The 25,000-nt window shown below is 37.4% G+C and overlaps 1 protein-coding gene across 3 annotated transcripts in view; it reads left to right on the top strand.

The window, feature by feature from the left end:
- Nucleotides 1-2,271: 2,271 nt before the first annotated feature.
- Nucleotides 2,272-25,000, top strand: part of piezo2a (piezo-type mechanosensitive ion channel component 2a) — a 233,351-nt gene continuing 210,622 nt past the window's right edge. For 2 of the 3 annotated variants that reach the window (XM_079863155.1, XM_079863153.1), the window contains exon 1: nt 2,272-2,930. In XM_079863155.1, coding sequence (XP_079719281.1) covers nt 2,864-2,930 — 67 coding nt within the window. In that variant the 5' untranslated portion in view covers nt 2,272-2,863. The remainder of the gene's footprint in view (nt 2,931-25,000) is intronic. The other variant, XM_079863154.1, reaches the window with a different exon arrangement.

The following is a 25,000-nucleotide window of genomic DNA, read 5'->3' as shown; positions in this document are numbered from 1 at the left end:
TCCAAATTAACCATATTCACTTTCTTATGATTGTGCAATTTTTGTGCATATTGTATTTCTTAATATGGGAGCAAAAGCAGAGTTGGACCTCTGTGGAAGGTGGCCACGGTTCCAGCTGTCTGTTCATATGCGAGAGATCTTGGAAATGAAATATACAGCTGAAATTTGGCAAATTCAATTGAATTTTATTCCCACATTCAGTCAAGCCACAGTCTGTTTACATCCGGAGAGATCTCCATTCTTTTGGAAAGACTTGGAGCTGCCAGCTTTAATATACAGTTTAACCGAGCATTATGTTATGAGGGTTATGAGTTATGTTGTCTCTCACTGTTTTGAGTTTCCTTCTTCTAACCCGATCACAGTCCATAACATTAACATCAACATTAACATTAGCACTAGCATTAACAAACTCTATTGTTGCACATTTGGCTTCATCTGAGCTCTTGCTTTCTATCTTTTACTCCCTGCTAAAATTACATTTCCTCAAAACTTAATGCTGCAAAAAATGGCTGATGATTGACCAAAAAAAAAAAAAAAAAAAAAAAAAAAAAAATATATATATATATATATATATATATATATAGTACCAGTCAAAAGTTTGGAAACGTTACTATTTTTAATGTTTTTGAAAGAAGTCTCTTATGCTCATCAAGCCTGCAGTTAAAAAAAATAAATAATAATAATATTATGAAATATTATTACAATTTAAAATAATGGTTCTCTTTTTTAATATACTTTAAAATGTAATTTATTTTTGTGATGCAAAGCTGAATTTTCATCAGCAAGTACTCCAGTCTTTGGTGTCTTATGATCCTTCAGAAATCATTCTAATATGATGATTTATGATCAATGTTGGAAACAGTTGTGCTGCTTAATATTTTTTTTATAACCTGAGATACTTTTTTCAGGATTATTTGATGAATAAAAAGTTAAAAAGAACTGTATTTATTTAGAATAGAAATCTTTTGTAACAATATACACTACCGTTCAAAAGTTTGGGAACAATAACTATTTTTTTTTTTAAGAAATTAGTACTTTAATTCAACAAGGATGCGTTAAATTGATAAAAGGTGATGGTAACGATTTATATTGTTAGAAATGTTTTTATTTTGAATAAATGCTGTTTTTATGAATAAATGCTGTTAACGTTTTACTCATCAATGAATCCTGAAAAAAGTATTCCAAAAAAATATATTAAACAGCACAACTGTTTCCATCATTGATAATAACTGAGTATCAAATCATCATATTAGAATGATTTCTGAAGGATCATAAGACACCAAAGACTGGAGTACTTGCTGATGAAAATTCAGCTTTGCATCACAAAAATAAATTACATTTTAAAATATATTAAAAAAGAGAACCATTATTTTAAATTGTAATAATATTTCATAATATTACTGTTTTTGTTTTTGTTTTTTTTTAACTGCAGGCTTGATGAGCATAAGAGACTTCTTTCAAAAACATTAAAAATAGTAATGTTTCCAAACTTTTGACTGGTACTATATATATATATATATACACACATACATGCATGCATACTCATACTTTGCTATGCAAAAGTTTGGGATCGGTAAGATTTTTAATGATTTTAAAAGAAGTCTCTTCTGCTCACCAAGGCTGCATTTATTTGATTAAAAATAAACTTCAATATTGTGAAATATTTCTACAATGTAAATCAGCTGTTTTCTATGTGGATATATAAAGTGTAATTTATATCCTGTGATGAAAGCAGAACAAAAGTACTAATGTATGGGCTACATGTGAGTAGAAATGGTAGTATGAAATGGTCTTTCACAATGAAATAATATTTAACAGTTTATTTTTATTTAATAGTTTAATAGTTTACATGATATACGTTTCTGCATGTATTTAAATATAGACATCGAATCAAAGCGCTATTGTGCAGTTCTGTGATGCATCAGTGCGCCAGCAGGGGGCGCTGCAGCCGCTCTTATACTTACACCGTTATTACACATATTACTTAACAAATGCATCATGTAATTACATATTTGACGATAAAATATATTTAAATATATAAAATGTAAATTTAATAATGAAGTAAAAATACATTTAATTGGTTACATTTTTTGGGGGTAAACTGCATTGCATTTCTTTTTTCAAGCTTTCTTTGTAATAAATAGATAAAAAAGTGAGAAATACGCAATGGCTTCTTTCTTTCTTTTTATATATAAATATGTGACGTGATTCTACAACCACTCGTTGTTATTCCTGTATAAAGTCGTGCGCGTCAGTTTCTCTCGCGTCTCCGGGACTAACACACACACACACACACACACACACACCTCTTCATCAGTGCTCGAATCCTGCTGGAGTTATTCGTCAGTTTTGCAGGGTGGTCCTTCAGGCTGTTCATTGAGGAGGAGAAAAAGTGAGTCCAGATGCCAGTGTGCGCACAGCTGTGCCGCGTAAACGCGCGTCAAACGCTCCAGAACTGAGGAAAACGCGAGCGAACGCCTTTCACGCTCGCCGAGGACTGTGCAATATCACGCCACGCAGTTTCGGAGGAAACCCAACAAACTTGGAGCGAATAAACATGCAACTTGTTGATGTTTCGCAGCGCGCGTGAAGCACCATGATCTCTCCTGTCAACAGGTAAGAGCAAAACCCAGTTTGGAGAAGAGGAAAACATTTGGAGAAGAGGAAAACATGTCTGAGGAGAACTGAGGAGAAGTGAAGCAGACCTTCGGGATTATCTGGACTTTAAACTTCTTCACGCTTATGTTTACCATGCGGACTACAGACTGATCCAGGATCATGTCCTGCGGCCGAAGCCGACAGAAAGACTGGACTTGGAGAGATTTGTGATTTCTGATCTCAGTTATTATATTATTGTGCTGATATGATGGCCTCGGAGGTGGTGTGTGGACTCATATTCAGACTCATTCTCCCAGTGTGCCTCGCTGCAGGTAAGAGACACTAAACACTGATCAAGCAACACTTGGTTTAGTTTATAGGTTTAAAAAAAATAAAATCAGTATAACTTTTAAAATATTAGTAAATCTTCTTATCATTGAAAACTATTTTTTATATATATATATATCTTCAATTAAACCTTATTTATACTCATATACAATGTCAATCCATGATTGTTGAAAAGCCAAATTGTAAATATGATTATAAACAGTAACTGGTTTACTATGGCTTACTGGACGTGTCTTGTTTTGTTTAATATGCATTTCCAATTGTTATGGCATTTTTTATGGTTTTCAATCAATACACTACAAAAAAATTAAGTTCTTCCTCAATATTTTTGTCTTGTTTTCCAGCACAAATATCTAAGCGTTATTAAATTACAATACATTTACTGGAGAAGCAGAATGACTGAAGATATTAAGAGTTGTTTACTCGGAAAATCTCCAAACTTGTGAGTTTATGCATAAAACAAGAACAAATATCTGCAATGGGCTATAGGACAAATAAACTTACCAGATTATGTGTCTGGCCACATTTGCAGATATTTGTTCTTTTTAAGCATAAATTTGCTCAACTTTGATACAAATTTTTTTTTTTTTTAAATCACAAACCCAGACTTTTTTTTATTTTGCTTCTCCGGTAAATGTATCTTGATACATTTGTTGTTTACATTACATACATTGAATGTTTAGTATTTATACAATATTTTGTTCTGGAAAAAAGGTAACACTTTACAATAAAGTTGCATTAGTTAACATTTATTAATAATGAACTGCACTTCTACAGCATTTATTAATCTTAGTTAATGTTAATTTCAACATTTACTAACACATTATTAAAATCAAAAGTTGTATTTGTTAACATTAGTTGACTAACATTAACACAATGAACAGCTGTATTTTTATTAACTAACGGTAACAAAGATGAACAAATACAGTAACAAATGTATTGCTCATTGTTCGTTCATTAAGTTAATACATTTACAAACAAAACCTTATTGTAACGTATTACTGGAAAACAAGACAATTTTTTTTGCAGAGTACAGTCATTTTAGTCATTTTTTAAACCAGGCGCTGTCAAACACACCTCGACTATAAATGTGTACTGATATTACAGCTTGACAGTGTCACTGATTATGGTCTTCTACTTTCTGGACTGTAATTAATTGAATAAATTAGCATCTAATCATAAGCTTAACTTGCGGTGTGGTCATTAAAGAAGAACACAAGAGCTTAATATGATGAAGGATGAGACGTTCATGTGTTTTAATGCTTCATGTAGTGATAAATGAGCAAAGTAACGAGCTCTTGAGGTTAAGAAGACCCAGCACAGCACAGGACATAAAAGGCCATTGATTATGATTATATTATGATTGATTTATTGATTTATAGTGCAAACACAGGTCTCTTACCAAGGAGGCCTGAATCCGAATGACAATTAGTCAAATGTGGCCACATTATTAACTGAAGTTTAAATGTGAGTCTGCAGATGTATGCTACTCTTACATGAGCATTTGTTTTACTCTTGCTATTTTTGCTGGAATGTTTGATGCAGAGCATTTAAAAGTTCACTATGAAAAAGCACTGATTTGCGTGCAGTTTTAATATGGTAACATTTATGCTCTGTTTGGTTCTGTTTGCCTTGTTCCCTGTCACTGTTAGTTGCCCTAGTTAGTGTGTGCCAGTTTGTTCCCCTATACTGATGATGTTCACCTGTTGCTCATTTATGTACCTCATTACTCCTTTGCTGCGTCCCAATTCGCACACTATCCGTCCTAAATAGTATTTCAAATTAGAATTAGTGCCTCTCAAATCGTATGATGAAATGAGAATTCCAAATATTGTGTGTTGGACGAGGATTCAGTTAGAACTACAAACTCGAATAAAAAGTGTTAAAAAACTACAAAATGGCGGATCTGCGAGTCTGCCGGTTAGGTTTAGATAAAGGTGTTTGAGTGATTAATATACAGTATCTAACTTGCTGAAAATTTATTTATTCAATGTTATCCACATTATATTTCATCTGCAACAGCATTATGAACTTTTATGAAGATATGTCATTAACTTTTAAAGTTAATGACAACTAAGCAACTAAGTTAAACGCATCATTAAGCAAACACACGAGGAGAGTCTCCGACTGATCGATGTGTTTCTACATTCCTCTCAACAGTAGGAAATTAAGTTTAATTAAATGTGGAGGATTTTAACTGTGAAAAGATGATTGACAGGGCAGTTTAAACGCACTTAACTATACAGGTTCGTTAAAGACGCGATTATGACGGAGTAGTTAGTTTGTCCCAAAGCTTCTCTTCTGCTACACACTCAAAAGTATCTTCTTTTTCTCTTCGGAAAACAGTATATATAATATCCCTGATATTCTCCAGTGGTTTCCCTAGTGGATTTATTATTATTAAAACATAATTGTGTTCTATTCCTCACGATCGTACGCTTCATTGCGGCCACCGTTGTTTTTAATTCAGCAGTCTTTCCCTGTGAGAATCCAGTCTCTTTTGGTGTAAGATGAGTAATTCTGCACTCGATGTCTGTCAAAACAGCCCGTCTGCTGAAGTAAGCATGATCTCTTCCGCTCTCAGCTCTGGTTTTCCCCCAGATCCGATACAGAACCCTTGATATTTACATTCTCAATTGTCTGGTTTGAGTGAAACGCCTCTGTGTCCTGATAGTGTTGAATGTCTGTCGAACATCTGCCTCATCTGACTCACACACAGTCTGTTTTTACAGATAGTGAGGGCTTGAACTTCTTAAGCCTCCTGTCTCGGATCTCTAACAATCGAGATCTGTGCTTCCCACGACCCGCTGGTACGCCAGAAACACCCAACACTGTTTATTTGTGATAAAACGCCCAATGGAGTCGAGATCAGAGAGTCGAACAGCCGTCCTGTTTTACTGAACACAGAGCCGTTCCACATCTCAATCTAGACGGCGGCGATGGTGTGTTCCCTACCATACAAAATAGCCCGTTAACAAAATGATGTTAAACATTGGGTCGTGTTTTAATCAAAATCAAAACTAGCACGACTGGTGCACACTGCTCTAAAAATCATAGGGTGGGAGGAAAAACTAACCATTCAAGAGCTGTACGAGGCATTTAAAGCAAGCTAAAAGAGTTGTTCCTGATGATACACACATTTTACATATTCATTTTAATTTGTTACCATCAGGGAGACGATTCAGAGTCTTGATGTGTTAAGTTTAATCGTTATAAAAACTCTTTTTTGCCAACATTTTAAATAGAGATTTTCAAAATTGATGTAGGATGCTGCTAGTTTTTATTATTGAAATGTTGTTATATTCTAATTATTGTTTGCTATGTACTGTGTTGTGTGTGATAGAAGTTGTGTACTGGCCGTACAAGACAAATTTCCCAGGAATGGGAGTATAAAGTATAAAGTAAAGTAAGCTGGTGTTCCTGTCCACTTTTCCATTTTTTCCAGCCATTTTCCCCATATAAAGTCTTTGTTAAAGAGTTCATGAACCAAATCAACCAGCTACGAGGAGAATCATTGCAAACTTTGAGGCAAAAAAAAGTATTTAAAAATCACTCAAAAGGACAAGACTGTGCACTTAACGTCTTTAATGAGGGAAAATAACTACAAGAATCCCAATAAGTCAGGATGAAACTGCAGTTGTGCTTCTGGAACAAGAACAAATGAATTGGAATTGGAATGGAACTGATTGGATGTTTGTGGTTTGCTATTGACTGATGTCATGTGAGTGACAGGTTGAGTCAATTAGGGATGCACGATATATCAGCCACAATATCAGTATCGGCTGATATATGTTCATTTTTAATGTTATCGATATCGGCCCAATAATAAAATTTGGCTGATATATTAAAGCTGATAAATAATGGCTTATTTCCTTCAGCTGAGACGCTTCAGATGTGCACTGTTCAACATGATGGTTTTGAATTGCTTATAATGAGAACATCATAATTGTGTGCTTGTGACATGGCTATTAATGGTGAGCCTTTTGTTTTTGTAATCAGGTTTAAAATTATATACAAATGTGGATTTAGATTTATCGGCCAATATATGTGTTATCGGCTTTCAAATATAAAGAACTATCGATGTCCAAAATGTTCATATCGGTGCATCCCTAACATGAATTTATCACAATAATGATGTGCACTGATAAATAATTCAGAATAAACACTGCAATATTCCATACAAAATAATAATTGCTGGATCTGTTGCTTCATAGCAATTCCAGAATGCAGTGCAAAAACCTCAGGCAAGTAAAGAGAAATTCTGCTTATAAATATTTCACAAAAGTTGCATTAAATTATTCTGTCCAGATGTATTTCACCCAGTATTTTTGTACTTAGCAATATACTAGCCTAACCCTACATAGACAGCTCACTTTTGGACTTTATTTCATCCTCAAGGATCCTGTAAAGGTCAAATCCTGCTCTTTTGTGAGGCACAAACCATCCGGCTTCTAAAAAGACATTCACATTAATAGTCCAAATAAAGCATGCACTCCTCTCTGATTTTTAAATGTTATATCCGTATCAGGTCAATCACTTGAGCATCATAAACACAGCTTTAAGTGATCGCTGTAAACACTAGACCTCTCGTGGGTGGGACGCTGACGAAGGTGAACGTAGGTTTTAGGTATACCTAAATATTTTATTGCTTTCTGAGGAAATATTTTGTTTGCTTGTTTACAGAAAGTAAACAACAGTTATTTACCTTTATAGAGGACGTGATACACAAAGGTACAACCAAACCTACCAAGAACAGCATCAGTTTGTGCAAATATTTGCGACTGCTTCCTTTTATACGGCTCTCTTCATCAGAAACAACATGCAAACTTTGCATTATGTTGAATTATTTCTTACGATCTGACATTTGGACCATAACAGTGCTTTAATCGACCCAGCAGAAGCGTTTATGTTCACACACTTGCATTTACAGTCAAACACACATTTATTCAGACACATTTTTCACATTATCAGTTTATTCGCTATAGTTTAGAAAATGGTGATAAAATATGAGCAGAACTCAGTTGATATTTGACTGGTTTTGTCCGTCCTTCTGTTAGACTGTCTCACACATGAATTATGTTGAATATCTGTCAGCTGTTAAATTTAACTACACAATTAGATAATACCAGTTTAGCTCAACCAATCACCAAGCAATGCTTCATTGTGTTCAGTCTGTGTGTAAAAAGAGCATTAGCAATTAAAGAAAACACACTTCAGCAAAACATGATCAGCTCAAAGTGTCCCAATCATTTCTGCTCCCACATTTGTATAAATGTTACTGGTAGTCGCTGTATGAAGAGTTTTTGGGTATAATGTGTCACAGTTTACTTTATTTTGCTCTCATCACTTACATAAATGAACTATAGTGTCCTGATCACACTAGTAAAACAATATCAAAAATGATATCTGGTGTCTGAATCATTTTTGGTTTGCCTGTATGTCTCAGGCCTTCAGAATGAAGATCCGCGTCTCTCTGTTTTGTCTGTGTCGTTTGAACTGGGGTTTGGAGGTGGTTGAACTTAAACCACACATAGTGTTTTGTTAGACAGCTGCTTCATTTGTGGCTTTGCAGAATTAAAAAGACAGTTTGGAACATTAAAGACGTTGTTGACACACTGTACACAGTCACGCTCTCATTACGGCTCTATATTCCTCTAAATGGCCCACTGTGAAGTTACAGAGGACTAGTGCACACATCTGACCCAGTGCCTTTTAACTCTGGCTCGACTAGCCTTGACTGATTGAAAGCAGACCAGATTTGTTAGCTCAAATAAAACAAAATGTTGTTAAAGTCAAAATTTAAAGACGAAATTGACTTTGAACTATTGACTTTTCCTTACAGAGAATGTTAGCCGCTAGCCAAATAACTACCAGTTTCAGAAAGCTCGTAATCTAGTCTGTATTCTGATCAAATTCAATCCAGGATCATTGAAAAAACGTATCTGTGGTGACAAAATTATGTTATTCACTTTTAAAATTAAATGTAAGGTGAATGGTGAGACAAGGAAAATATTCATTGTCTATTGTCAATAATTATGTCATTTCTGAATGTTCAAAACGTCCAGTTTTTTTAAATGTTTTTAAAACGTTTTTTCTTGGTTGTGCGAACGTTAAAGGAACATTCCATTTTGGGACTGTTACTTTTGAATGTTCTCTGAACATTCTATAATGAGTGGTAACATTTAAAAAAGGTTCCATGAATGATGTAATGATGTTTTGAGAACATTATTAAAGACCAGGTTTGAGTGAGCGTTCTGTTAACGGTATACTGGAGCGTTAGCGTTCTTTGACAGAACCGAGAGTGTTCTCTGTTAGTTGGGCAGTTGAGAAATCTGCCCTGAGCAAAACTCCCAATCATGCAGGAATCCGCAAGGAATGCAGGAATCCGCCATTAAAGGCCCCCTGAAATCACAATGTAAGTTTTTTTTAGCTTTTAGTATGAATATGTTAGCCTTACGGTTATGAATAAGCTCCAAAACAATGACAAAATTCGCATTTAGGAGATATAATTAAAATTAAATTAAAAATTAGTCTCTCACTTCCGCTAAAATGGATCAGGGATTTTTATGACATCACCACTTCTTATCACATCTTCTGTCCAATCAAATGCTCTCTAGAATCTAAAGCACCGCCCCCTATGCTATAAACACCACCTGGCCAAAGCGAGCGTTGACACATCACGGAGCATTATGGGTTAAAGATGTGTGTTCGGTTGCTCAAATTCTCGAGTTTTATTCCTTTTTCAAACCGTACGTTGGTTAAGAATGAAATGGCTAGAATTTATTCACATCTCTACTAATGAATCCAGCGTATCATCAGCGCTCGGATTCGCTTCCATGGTGCTGTCAGTCTTTGAGGTAAACTAAACGCTATTGGCTATTTGAAAAGGGGGAGGAGCCATTCAATATGTCCCGGCTTACACCGTGTCCTAACCAGAATCCGATAAGATTCCAGCACAAATAATGTGTCTGTCCACACTAGAGGCGACACGACTGCGAGATGCGTCGAAATCAATCAAATCACAGCCAATCAGAACAGCGTGTGGGCGGAGTCAGCCAATCAGAACAGTGTGTGGGCGGAGTCAGCCAATCAGAACAGCACGTGGGCGGAGTCAGCCAATCAGAGCAGCACGTGGGCGGAGTCAGCCAATCAGAACAGCACGTTGGCGGAGTCAGCCAATCAGAACAGCACGTGGGCGGAGTCAGCCAATCAGAACAGCACGTGGGCGGAGTCAGCCAATCAGAACAGCGTGTGGGCGGAGTCTCGCGGCACCAGAGCGTAATCTTGACGGCACTCGCAAGAAAATGGATAAGTAGTAATCAAATTCACAAATATTACAACATTTAAACATTATTAAAAATACATAGGCCACTGAGTTACTAAAACAATCTTTGTCAAAGAATACACTTGTTTGTTCACAGTTTGAACGTTCTTGTTTCCATTTGTTTATTTCAAGATCTGAGGTGAATTATCCACTGTTGCTTTTACAGCCACAAAGCTGGAGCACTAAATGATATTCAGAGTCACATGACACGCTTTTAACATTAAATAAAGCACATAAACAGTGCCTGAGATCATCATTGCCACACTTTGTGTTTGTTGTTCCAGCACGACGTCGCAGAAAAATAGAAACCGTTTCTAAAACAGAATAATCGCGTGTCGATTAACATGAAAAATAAAACCTTTTATCGCGTCGCGTGTAGTTAGCACACGGTGTTAGCTTCTGTTTCAGTGGAAATTACGTCAACGAATCATCATACAAAGCTGTGCGTTCCAATGCACTTCAGTGGGCCTTTAAAAAGCCTGGATCTCGCCCACAAAAATTGGTCAAAACAATGGTAAGCGTCTTCAACACCTCTCCTACAGCGTTCTGCAATCCGTCAGTCATTCACACGTACAGTTACAGACGATGGCAGAGAGCGAGGTTTGAGTCATGCTCCATTTAGCCACGGCTGACTCAGACTCCACGGCTTCACTGGCGCTTTGTCTCGTGTCTTCGTGCTTCTTTGTGTCTGATCCCAGGCAGGGAGTCGCCTTTACTGCAGACAAAAGCTCTCAGGATTAGAGCAACCAATGGAAGAAGTCAAGAAGAATTTGCAAAACATCAATGATAGCGGTGTTTCTTCTGCCGCAAATTAGGTTCATTTGTAATGCAGTTGGCACTCAACTTTATCTCCCATTGAGAAGAAGTTTTAGTTCTGCTTGAGCTAGTCCAGACTGTACAACTCTAAACGCTAATGATGTCTTGAAGGAGACAGTGGAGATTTCAACTTAAAGCCTTCACTGAACCGTCCTCTCGTGTTGAGTTTTGATGTTTCCAGAGGGCCATTTGTCACAATATAGATCGCATATCAAAGCAGCTCATAGAATAATTGTGTTTTAAAGCTTTCCATATCATATTCAGGACTGGATCGCTCACATGGCTGCGTTTAATCAGGCTCTACATCATATATGATGATGCCATATTTCATTTCCAGAGCGAGTCGTCATACACAGGGTGGTTTGAAATGGTCCAAAGCCAATTTTATATTAAATGCGTTTTGATCACCCATGTGTTCCTTCTGGGTGTTGCTTTTTCTTCTCATGCTTCATAGTGGGACTATTCATACAGTTTTATCTTAAACGTTTCCTGTCTGTAATCTGACAGCTCACCCTCTGAAATACATTCGACTACCTGAAAGGACCTTTTGTGCAATATTGGCCAAGCAAAAACTAAATTCAGACTTTTTCTCACCCCAGCAATTAAAGCGACGCTGCCAGCAACAGTCCCGCTGTACATCACACCTCAAAGTCCTGGTGTTCATAAAGAATAAAGAGGCGGCCATTGTTACTCAAGCCAAGTTCACGCAATAGTCCTTTCTGGCGCTGTGCATCTGAGGCTCTTATATATTGCTATAGCAAATCATTTGCAATAAGTCTTTGAAATCATATGCTTTCGCTATACTAATACAGCATTGCTTGAGTTCTCTGTTTTTCTAATTACATTTAAGTAAAAATTAGTGCTGAGCGGCGATTAATTGCATCCAAAATAAAAGTTTGTGTTTACATAATATATGTGTGTGTGCTGTGTATAATTATTTTGTATATATAAATGCACACATATGCATGTATACATATTTAAGAAATATTTGCATGTATATACTCTATATATATTTATTAGTTATTTATATGTTTTTCACGTACAGACGAAAACGATCCCCTTTCACACGGATCCATGAAAACGATTAAGAACGCTATATTCTGCTGCCTGGCCAGTAGATGGCGATATCACTTTTTGAAGAACACATAATTGACTGAACACATAATACGCATGCGCATGATGTCACCGTTTTCACAAATTCACGTTTTTGTAGTTTACACAGAGACAATAAGGATATCATTTTCAAAAGTTCGCATTTTTTGGCCCCCAAAACGCCGTTGTTGTGTAAATGAATGGCCTAAATACATAAAAAGTTTTCAGTTTTTATTTGAAAACTGTCATGTAAACAGCGCCTTAGAAGGGTTGTGTGTGTGATTTATACTAATGGACTATTTTGAAATATTTTTTCAAAATCCCTCTCCCCCTCTGCCATTGGTTAGAAACTCAGATGGCCCCGCCCCAAACTCATGCCACACGGCTGGTCGGATTAGCAAACAGAGCAATGTTTTGATTGTGCCACAGTGTGATCAACATACATGGTTTAGGGGCTGTTTACATGACATAATTTCAACTAAAAACGTAAAACTTTTTATGCGTTTTGGCCTTTCGTTTACATGACAACAGCGTTTTGGGCGCCTGAAAACGCAAACTTTTAAAAACGTGTTTCAAAGTGCAATTTAAAAAAAAAAACTATCTCTATGAAACCAACAAAAATGCAAATCTCTAAAGACGATTGCGTCATGCACATGCGTATTACATGTTCAATCTATAGTGTTTCATCGCCATCTAGTGGCATGGCAGCAGAATACAGCATTTTTAGTCGTTTTCGCGGATCCTTGTAAAAACTCAAAGGAAAAACGTCTCAGTTTTAAGCATATTGTTGTTGTGTAAATGTACCCTTAGTTGTCTCTGCATATTAAACTGGAATATGAGAAAATATTGTAACAAAATATACATTATCTAAATATCATCCAGACATCACTCATACATTCATATAAATTTTGACCTGAAATCCTGGTGTTGAAAAACAAAGTTCATGCCCATGTAATCTGTCCAACAGTAATACTTCAGAAGCATCAGATGCAGGTGTGGCCCAGTGTTTCTGACCGTCACGTCATCTTCTGGCTTCTGTCAGCTCTGTTGGAGGTTAAACAGCTGCGTCCCTGCTTTGTTTGTGGGTGTGTGTGAAGTGACGAGCGGACGCTGAAGGTTACCGCTGCTCTGAATGAAGTGTGAAACCTTTAGTTGCAGAGCGTTCATCTGCAGACAAAACAAACACGCCAGAACCTTCGCTGCTCATGTGTGCATTGACACTTCAGACAAAATGGTTGCAAAATGACCACTTTTGGTGGCTTTACGGCGCAATTGCATGATCTTTGTGTGAACATTCAGGGATTTACAACACAAAGACCTTTTTATCAGTCTTGTTTTCCAGTAAAATATATGCAAACAATTAATTTGCATGAGATATTGAGGCAGATAATGTATGTTGAATTCACTTAATATTATTATTGATTTATTTTAATTAGCTGTTGGCACAACCACAGTAGTTTAAAATATCATTATGCCTATTCCTTTGAGTTACTTTGATTTAATTTGTCCATCGTTTAATGTGAATGAATCAGTTATCATCCAGTGTTTCTAATCTACTCACACTCTCATTATGGTTTCTTATAAATGCAATGACTCAGGTTATTCAATGAGCCTTTTTTTTTGCATCGTTCTGGGTCATAAACACTATGAAACGAAATATTAAAAGCAAAATCGGTCCTGAATGGCCGCTTTCTGCTTCCTTTCCTTCCAGCGAGCGACTGACGAAAGAAGTCATGGTGACAGATATGTTATTTGTGGCAACACAGTAAAGAGAGTATACTTTATTTTTCAGAAAGCAGTCAGATGAAAGTTATCCAGCACACCATGATCAATCAAAACCATCAATACAAATGGAGCCGCTGTTACTTGACCCAGTACTGGTTAAATATGAAATGAGGCTTATAAAACGTTTTAATAGGCTGTAGACATAAGCATATTAGATTTGTGTTGATTTAACATAAGGTACGATGATGGACATTAAAACTACACAGGCCTAGTTCATTTTCTCTCACGAAAACACCAATATATAGAGGTTAAAGAACTTTAATTTGACCTTTTGTCAAAATATAGACATATTAATATATATTATACAGACGCAATACACAAAACTTTACAAGGGTGATCTTATTCAGAGTTGTAGTTATTCCTACATAAGTGTACATATTAGACACTGAAACGTACAAACAGTCTCAAAAACAAACTACAACTTTAGAGAGGTAGAAATATTTGTTTATTTTTTTCAATTTAGAAGTGAAATCCAAATGAGTAAGTAATTCTCACTTTTTATGGAAGTTAATTCTCATGTTACGCAGCACATTTGAGCTTCATCAAGAACCAATGAGGTTCATTCTCGTGTTACGCAGCACGTTTGAGCTTCATCTAGAACCAATGAGGTTCATTCTCGTGTTACGCAGCACGTTTGAGTTTCAACAAGAACCAATGAGGTTCATTCTCGTGTTACGCAGCACGTTTGAGCTTCTCAAGAACCAATGAGGTTCATTCTCGTGTTACGCAGCACGTTTGAGCTTCTCAAGAACCAATGAGGCTCATTCTCGTGTTACACATCACGTTTGAGCTTCATCTAGAACCAATGAGGTTCATTCTCGTGTTACACAGCACGTTTGAGCTTCATCTAGAACCAATGAGGTTCATTCTCGTGTTACGCAGCACGTTTGAGTTTCAACAAGAACCAATGAGGTTAATTCTCGTGTTACGCAGCACGTTTGAGCTTCTCAAGAACCAATGAGGTTCATTCTCGTGTTACGCAGCACGTTTGAGCTTCTCAAGAACCAATGAGGCTCATTCTCGTGTTACACAGCACGTTTGAGCTTCATCTAGAACCAATGAGGTTCATTCTCGTGTTACGCAGCACGTTTGAGCTTCATCTAGAACCAATGAGGTTCATTCTCGTGTTACGCAGCACGTTTGAGCTTCTCAAGAACCAATGAGGTTCATTCTCGTGTTACGCAGCACGTTTGAGCTTCATCTAGAACCAATGAGGTTCATTCTCGTGTTACGCAGCACGTTTGAGCTTCTCAAGAACCAATGAGGTTCATTCTCGTGTTACGCAGCACATTTGAGCTTCATCTAGAACCAATGAGGTTCATTCTTGTGTTACGCAGCACGTTTGAGTTTCTCAAGAACCAATAAGGTTCATTCTCGTGTTACGCAGCACGTTTGAACATCTCAAGAACCAATGAGGTCCATTCTCGTGTTACGCAGCACGTTTAACCTTCTCAAGAACCAATGAAGTTCATTCTCGTGTTACACAGCACGTTTGAGCTTCTCAAGAACCAATGAGGTTCATTCTCGTGTTACGCATCACGTTTAACCTTCTCAAGAACCAATGAGGTTCATTCTCGTGTTACGCAGCACGTTTGAGCTTCTGCAAGAACCAATGAGGTTCATTCTCGTGTTACGCAGCACGTTTTAGCTTCATCTAGAACCAATGAGGTTCATTCTCATGTTACGCATCACGTTTGAGCTTCTCAAGAACCAATGAGGTTCATTCTCGTGTTACGCAGCACGTTTGAGCTTCTGCAAGAACCAATGAGGTTCATTCTCGTGTTACGCAGCACGTTTTAGCTTCATCTAGAACCAATGAGGTTCATTCTTGTGTTACGCAGCACGTTTGAGTTTCTCAAGAACCAATGAGGTTCATTCCCATGTTACGCATCACGTTTGAGCTTCTCAAGAACCAATGAGGTCCATTCTCGTGTTACGCAGCACGTTTTAGCTTCATCTAGAACCAATGAGGTTCATTCTCGTGTTACGCAGCACGTTTGAGCTTCTGCAAGAACCAATGAGGTTCATTCTCGTGTTACGCAGCACGTTTGAGCTTCTGCAAGAACCAATGAGGTTCATTCTCGTGTTACGCAGCACGTTTGAGCTTCATCAAGAACCAATGAGGTTCATTCTCGTGTTACACAGCACGTTTGAGCTTCTCAAGAACCAATGAAGTTCATTCTCGTGTTACGCAGCACGTTTTAGCTTCAGCGAGAACCAATGAGGTTCATTCTCGTGTTACGCAGCACGTTTGAGCTTCTGCAAGAACCAATGAGGTTCATTCTCGTGTTACGCAGCACGTTTTAGCTTCATCTAGAACCAATGAGGTTCATTCTCGTGTTACGCATCACGTTTGAGCTTCTCAAGAACCAATGAGGTTCATTCTCGTGTTACGCAGCACGTTTAAACTTCTGCAAGAACCAATGAGGTTCATTCTCGTGTTACGCAGCACGTTTTAGCTTCATCTAGAACCAATGAGGTTCATTCTCGTGTTACGCAGCACGTTTGAGCTTCTCAAGAACCAATGAGGTTCATTCCCATGTTACGCATCACGTTTGAGCTTCTCAAGAACCAATGAGGTCCATTCTCGTGTTACGCAGCACGTTTTAGCTTCATCTAGAACCAATGAGGTTCATTCTCGTGTTACGCATCACGTTTGAGCTTCTCAAGAACCAATGAGGTCCATTCTCGTGTTACGCAGCACGTTTGAGCTTCTGCAAGAACCAATGAGGTTCATTCTCGTGTTACGCAGCACGTTTTAGCTTCATCTAGAACCAATGAGGTTCATTCCCATGTTACGCATCACGTTTGAGCTTCTCAAGAACCAATGAGGTTCATTCCCATGTTACGCAGCACGTTTTAGCTTCATCTAGAACCAATGAGGTTCATTCTCGTGTTACGCATCACGTTTGAGCTTCTCAAGAACCAATGAGGTTCATTCTCGTGTTACGCAGCACGTTTGAGCTTCATCTAGAACCAATGAGGTTCATTCTCGTGTTACGCATCACGTTTGAGCTTCTCAAGAACCAATGAGGTTCATTCTCGTGTTACGCAGCATGTTTGAGCTTCTCAAGAACCAATGAGGTCCATTCTCGTGTTACGCATCACGTTTAACCTTCTCAAGAACCAATGAGGTTCATTCTTGTGTTACGCAGCACGTTTTAGCTTCATCTAGAACCAATGAGGTTCATTCCCATGTTACGCATCACGTTTGAGCTTCTCAAGAACCAATGAGGTTCATTCCCATGTTACGCAGCACGTTTTAGCTTCATCTAGAACCAATGAGGTTAATTCTCGTGTTACGCATCACGTTTGAGCTTCTCAAGAACCAATGAGGTTCATTCTCGTGTTACGCAGCACGTTTGAGCTTCATCTAGAACCAATGAGGTTCATTCTCGTGTTACGCATCACGTTTGAGCTTCTCAAGAACCAATGAGGTTCATTCTCGTGTTACGCAGCATGTTTGAGCTTCTCAAGAACCAATGAGGTTCATTCTCGTGTTACGCATCACGTTTAACCTTCTCAAGAACCAATGAAGTTCATTCTCGTGTTACGCAGCACGTTTGAGCTTCATCTAGAACCAATGAGGTCCATTCTCGTGTTACGCATCACGTTTAACCTTCTCAAGAACCAATGAGGTTCATTCTCGTGTTACGCAGCACGTTTGAGCTTCATCTAGAACCAATGAGGTTCATTCTCGTGTTACGCAGCACGTTTGAGCTTCTCAAGAACCAATGAGGTCCATTCTCGTGTTACGCATCACCTTTAACCTTCTCAAGAACCAATGAAGTTCATTCTTGTGTTATGCAGCACGTTTGAGCTTCATCTAGAACCAATGAGGTCCATTCTCGTGTTACGCAGCACGTTTGAGCTTCATCTAGAACCAATGAGGTCCATTCTCGTGTTACGCATCACGTTTAACCTTCTCAAGAACCAATGAGGTTCATTCTCGTGTTACACATCACGTTTGAGCTTCTCAAGAACCAATGAGGTCCATTCTCGTGTTACGCAGCACATCTGAGCTTCATCTAGAACCAATGAGGTTCATTCTCGTGTTACGCATCACGTTTGAGCTTCTCAAGAACCAATGAGGTCCATTCTCGTGTTACGCAGCAAGTTTGAGCTTCATCTAGAACCAATGAGGTTAATTCTCGTGAAACGCATCACGTTTGAGCTTCTCAAGAACCAATGAGGTTCATTCTCGTGTTACGCAGCACATTTGAGCTTCATCAAGAACCAATGAGGTCCATTCTCGTGTTACGCATCACGTTTAACCTTCTCAAGAACCAATGAGGTCCATTCTCGTGTTACGCAGCACGTTTGAGCTTCATCTAGAACCAATGAGGTCCATTCTCGTGTTACGCATCACGTTTAACCTTCTCAAGAACCAATGAGGTTCATTCTCGTGTTACGCAGCACGTTTGAGCTTCATCTAGAACCAATGAGGTTCATTCTTGTGTTACGCAGCACGTTTGAGCTTCTCAAGAACCAATGAGGTCCATTCTCGTGTTACGCATCATGTTTAACCTTCTCAAGAACCAATGAGGTCCATTCTCGTGTTACGCATCACGTTTAACCTTCTCAAGAACCAATGAGGTTCATTCTCGTGTTACGCAGCACGTTTGAGCTTCTCAAGAACCAATGAGGTTCATTCTCGTGTTACACTGCACGTTTGAGCTTCTCAAGAACCAATGAGGTTCATTCTCGTGTTACGCAGCACGTTTAACCTTCTCAAGAACCAAAGAGGTTCATTCTCGTGTTACGCAGCACGTTTGAGCTTCTCAAGAACCAATGAGGTTCATTCTCGTGTTACGCAGCACGTTTAACCTTCTCAAGAACCAATGAGGTTCATTCTCGTGTTACGCAGCACGTTTGAGCTTCTCAAGAACCAATGAGGTTCATTCTCATGTTACGCAGCACGTTTAACCTTCTCAAGAACCAATGAGGTTCATTCTCGTGTTACGCAGCACGTTTGAGCTTCTCAAGAACCAATGAGGTTCATTCTCGTGTTACGCAGCACGTTTAACCTTCTCAAGAACCAATGAGGTTCATTCTCATGTTACGCAGCACGTTTAACCTTCTCAAGAACCAATGAGGTTCATTCTCGTGTTACGCAGCACGTTTGAGCTTCTCAAGAACCAATGAGGTTCATTCTCGTGTTACGCAGCACGTTTAACCTTCTCAAGAACCAAAGAGGTTCATTCTCGTGTTACGCAGCACGTTTGAGCTTCTCAAGAACCAATGAGGTTCATTCTCATGTTACGCAGCACGTTTAACCTTCTCAAGAACCAATGAGGTTCATTCTCGTGTTACGCAGCACGTTTGAGCTTCTCAAGAACCAATGAGGTTCATTCTCATGTTACGCAGCACGTTTAACCTTCTCAAGAACCAAAGAGGTTCATTCTCGTGTTACGCAGCACGTTTGAGCTTCTCAAGAACCAATGAGGTTCATTCTCGTGTTACGCAGCACGTTTAACCTTCTCAAGAACCAAAGAGGTTCATTCTCGTGTTACGCAGCACGTTTAACCTTCTCAAGAACCAATGAGGTTCATTCTCGTGTTACGCAGCACGTTTGAGCTTCTCAAGAACCAATGAGGTTCATTCTCGTGTTACGCAGCACGTTTGAGCTTCTCAAGAACCAATGAGGTTCATTCTCGTGTTACGCAGCACGTTTAACCTTCTCAAGAACCAATGAGGTTCATTCTCATGTTACGCAGCACGTTTAACCTTCTCAAGAACCAAAGAGGTTCATTCTCGTGTTACGCAGCACGTTTGAGCTTCTCAAGAGCCAATGAGGTTTGTTCTTGCGGATCAAGTAATCTAACACATTGTAAATGCAGTAGACCTAAGTTATCATTCGTTGAGGCTTTTATTCGCTAATAATTTTGAAACAGAATTGCAGATTTGCTGCAATAGATACTGAGGGTTTTTGAGATGGTCGAAAGAGACATTTTGAGCTTTTTGGTGTGATACACAAGGCTTTCCTGGCCGGTCAGTTTTTAAGTCCAAGTGTAAACAGAGCTGAAAAAATAATAGATCCAGTTACTGGTGTAAAAGGAGTCAAGGAAGTGTGTGTGTATGTGTGTGTGTGTGTGTGTGTGTGTGTGTGTGTGTGTGTGTGTGTGTCCATGTGTGTCCATGTGTGTGTGTATCCATGTGTGTGTGTGTGTGTGTGTGTGTGTGTGTGTGTGTGTGTGTGTGTGTGTGTGTGTCCAGATCCAGTTACTGGTGTAAAAGGAGTCAAGGAAGTGTGTGTGTGTGTGTGTGTGTGTGTGTGTGTGTGTGTGTGTGTGTGTGTGTGTGTGTGTGTGTGTGTGTGTGTGTGTGTGTGTGTGTGTGAGAGAGAGAATCAGCAAGGGAACATGGTTTTGAATCACACGAACTACACTATTCCTGCCTGTGGTTTCTGTCCTCTCAAACTCTCATAAATTCCCCAGCATCAATGAACTGACACATTTATGTTTGACATTAATGTTTAGTACTAATATAAAATTGGGTATTTTGAATGTTTTTGAGTATATTTTTGTCAACTTTGGTATTATTTCAATGTCAACATCAGTGTTATTTAGGTTGGGTGTAAAAGTCCTTGCCAGGAATGCTGGGACATTTAATTCCAACAGCTAACCAAATAATAAGCTAATGCCAAATCTCAGCATGTATTCATATTTTCATTCACCTTTACATTAGAACATTGCTAAAAAAAATATACAGAGTAACAATTTACTTGAAGCCTTTGTGCATTATAAAGGTATGCCTTACAATGATCCACAATTATATTTTCATGAATAATTGGAACTACAGTTATAAAACATTTTTACACTTCCCAGAATACTCGATTCTGATTGGTCAATCGCGGCATTCAGCAGTCATATGTATTCTAATAGTTCTGTAAGTAAAAATGCTATTGATTTTCTCCTTAACGTTAACTTATAAACCGTTACAGACAGAGCTACTATGTTAAAAACTACATTACCAATGATGCCACAGAGAATCTCCACCAATCAGAGAATTTAAATGAATTGTGTCAAAAGAAGCTCCGCCCACTCCATTAATCACCGTGAATGACGTAATAGAGTCAGTCCCCACGCTCTCAAATGTTACTATATATTTCTTCCCTTTTTTTAAATTTTTTAAGTTTTTGCTTCTAATTTAAGTCTGTAACGTTGTGATTCACCTCGTAGCTGGTTGGTTTGGTTGGTTTGCTTATAATGCTCGAATGAAGACTTTTTAAAAGTCCTTAACAGGAACATAAAAGGCATATAATTGCCACTCCCAACCAGATTTTGTTGTTTAAAAGCCGTCTTGCATCCTACACAAACTGACCGAACAAAAGATCTAAAGGTCCCAGTTAGACTGGACCCCATTATCAAATGGTTAGTGGTTTGTCTGCTGTTTGGGATATTTTCATTTCTGGCTTTAAGCTCGGGTGAGTGACTCATTAAATCAAAGGTCTTAGCGGTCTGTCTCGCTGCCAGAGAGCTTTGAGATTTTCTCAAACATTGTTTTAAGACAGAAGCCCACAGCGCCGAGCGCCAGCGGCTGACTCACAGTAACAGCATTGAGGACTGAGATTGAGGAGGATATTTGACATTTGATTGATATCATGTGTTGTATTTTTCCTCGATTAATTATATGAATCTGAAGCGTCGATCACAGATGATTCGCTTGCATATAACAAAGATTATGTTAAGTTTCAAATCATAAGTGCTGCTGTATTTTTAATATTTCCTTTCAGCCTAGTACTCTAAGATATATGAATGTACTAGAAAAGATCCTTTGTGAAATCAAGAGCAAATTTGGTCTTAAAATGAAATTAATTCAACTAAATAATCTGTGTAATAGCAAAGCAATCCGATTCTGTCATCGTGGAATGGAGTATTATCTTTCACTCACGGTAACAGTAAAAAGTTAAATCAACAGTTTCAGACATCACTTCACACACTTATATATATTGTTTTTGCTTCACAATGTAATTTCAGATATGGAAAGGAAGATCAAGATGGAGAGGCTGTTCATATTTAAGCACACAAACTCGCTCGGAGAAGAACAATAGTGCTTGATTAGAGGCATTAGTTTGAAGAAAATCTCCAGGTTTAGTTGAAGCTCCAGCGAAACAGTGTCTGAAAGGGTCTATTGACTCAGAAACGCAGAAATGATGAAAGTGCTCATTGAATTTGTGCTTTTCAACCACAGTCGCAGCTTTGAGTTGCTGGGATATTTTGGTTTGCCAAATAAATTGCGAGTGTCATTAAAATGATTTAAATATTTAGAATTATTATTTATTTAACTAAATATATTGCATTTTTTGTAGTTATTTGTAAGTTTTTACTGCAGGGAAACTAACAATGTTTACTTTAATATGCATCTTATTTCTGAGGTTTAACATTTAGTAGGATTGATTGATTGATTGATTGATTGATTGATATATTTATTGATTCAATTAGTCATGAATTGGGTTTTGATATCTCTTTCTAATGTCAGTTTATATATATAAACAGTATATATATATATATATATATATATATATATATATATATATATATATACACATACAGTGGTCAACATTTGAAGTGGATCAAAAAAATTAATCAAAGTTGTGTTAAGACAAGACGGGTATTGATCCAAATTTCATGAATAAAATTCATGCATAACTTTGATGAAAGGTTTTGATCCACCTCCAATGTTGACTACCTAATATATATATATATATATATATATATATATATATATATATATATATATATATATATATATTGCTTTTGCATAATATTTGATTTGATTTATTAGTATGTCTGATGATTGATTGATTTAATTAGTCATAAATTTGACTTTGATCTCTCCGATATCTGATGTCAGTTGTGTTGAAAACGTCCATACAAGTTTTGTCCTCTACATCTCAGTAGTGTGAAACGCCACCACTGGTACACAATACTCAGTATTATACACAACAATTTGTATTTTGCCAGCATTGTTTCCATTTGTCCATTATTTGTCCCCATGCAGTTTAGATAACCCATCAGATTAAAAACATACCGTCACACTAACACTGGTTAATATTGAAGAACAAAAGCACAGCGGTAAGGTTTAAACATCGGTCTGAAACAATTATAATCACAAACAACAGTCCAGTTCATAGCATTGTTCAATCCCAGAATGCTCTAGTGGGATGCTAACACTGCTAACCCCGTCGAAGAGGTGAGGTCTGTGCAAACCTGCGCCATAAATACGCCTACGTTTCACACAACTGCAGCGCTCATGCTAGTAGTTTATACGGCTAATGAGTGGCAGTTTTTGCAGCGCGGCAAAAGAAAATAAACCTGAGATCGTTTGAGGGCCGGCGTGTTTGTGATGGCGGAAAGCCCATCGGTTTCGCTCTAAACACTCAGTGTGTCCCATGATCACGGGGTCTGGCACCTCGCGTCGCTGCCAATGTGAAGCTGCCATCTGGGAAGTGTTAATGGACAGCTAATCCCGCTAATCCCATAAACTGAGACTCGGCAAAATAATCATATTCAAAATCCACACCATCAAACAATAAGGCGACGGCCGCTTATTTGTACGCTGTCTTGAAATCTAAAACTGACTAAATATTTTGTGCTCAAAATCCCTGAGCTCAGAAAACACGTCGAGCGGATGTTAGCTTTGAAAACAGCAGATCTGGCCCAAACACTGCGTTCCTCAGAGCAGAGACTGTGTGTACAGTATCACACACTTGTGTAGGACGTGATTTTACATGTATTCTTGCAAGGTCCAGTTTTGAGCCAATGCTCAGATTAATCTGGTCTTCTTATCAAATTATTTTCTTGATTAAGAGCATTTCCGCCCCCAGAATATCAGCATTTATATATAAATATATATATATATTTATATTTATATATTTATTTATATTTTATATATAAATATATATATTTATATATTAATATCAGCAATATTATTATAATGTAAAACAGCTCAGGAGTCTTACGCTAGAGTTTAACAGCTATCTTCTGCACAGTAGATTCAAAAGTTTTAGAAGTATAAAGAGTTTATAATGTTTTTGACAGAAGTCTCATCGGCTCACCGATTTAGGCTAAATATTTTCATAAAAAATACAGAAAAAAACAGTAATATTGTGAAATATTATTACAATTTAAAATCATTCTAATATGCTGATTTACTCATGTTATAAACAAAAAAATCTAATAGGTTTGATCAAAAATACAGTAAAACAGTGAAATATTGTTATAATGTTAATCATCTGTTTTCTATGTGAATATATAGTAAAGTGTAATTTATTCCTGTGATCAAAGCTGAATGTTCAGCATCATTACTCCAGTCTTCAGTGTCACATGATCCTTCAGAAATCACTCTAATATGATGATTTGATGATCAAGAAACATTTTTGATTATTATCAGTGTTGAAAACAATTCATATTTTTTTGTAGAAAACGTGATACATTTTATTACTGGATTATTTTTGATGAATAGAAAAGAACAGCATTTATTTGAAATAGAATCTTTTGTAACATTATAAATTTCTTTACTGTCACTTTTGATCAATTTAATGTGTCCTTGATGAATATAAGTATTATTTCTTCAAAAACAAAACCCACCAAAATCTTACTGAACCCAAACTTTTGAATGGTCGCATAATCTTGTGAAGTCTCTGTAAAAGTGCTTAGTTATGAAGAAAATAATTTCACAATGCATAAAATCTTAATGATCCTAAAACATCCTAGAGTGAAATGTGACTTAATTATATTTTGTGAGCTTCATCAAGTCATTTAGAGTTGTTGAAAATGATCATAAACGTAAAATATTCGGTTACACTTATTTTAAGGTGTCATTGTTACAGTGTAATTATATATTTAAGTACAGTGTAATATTAATGAACTACATGTACTTACTATAGGGTTAGGGTAGGATTAGGGTTTGGTTGAGGGTTAGTTGCATGTAATTATGCATAATTTACTGTTATTACTATGGTAAGTACATGTAACATATGTAACAAGGACACTGTAAAATAAAGTGTAAATAAAACCAAATATTCTTATCATG

Source organism: Squalius cephalus (assembly GCF_949319135.1).
Source record: "Squalius cephalus genome assembly, chromosome: 25".
NCBI lineage: Eukaryota > Metazoa > Chordata > Actinopteri > Cypriniformes > Leuciscidae > Squalius > Squalius cephalus.
Note: the sequence above shows the minus strand (reverse complement) of the source record. Positions and strands in the feature narration are given on the sequence as shown.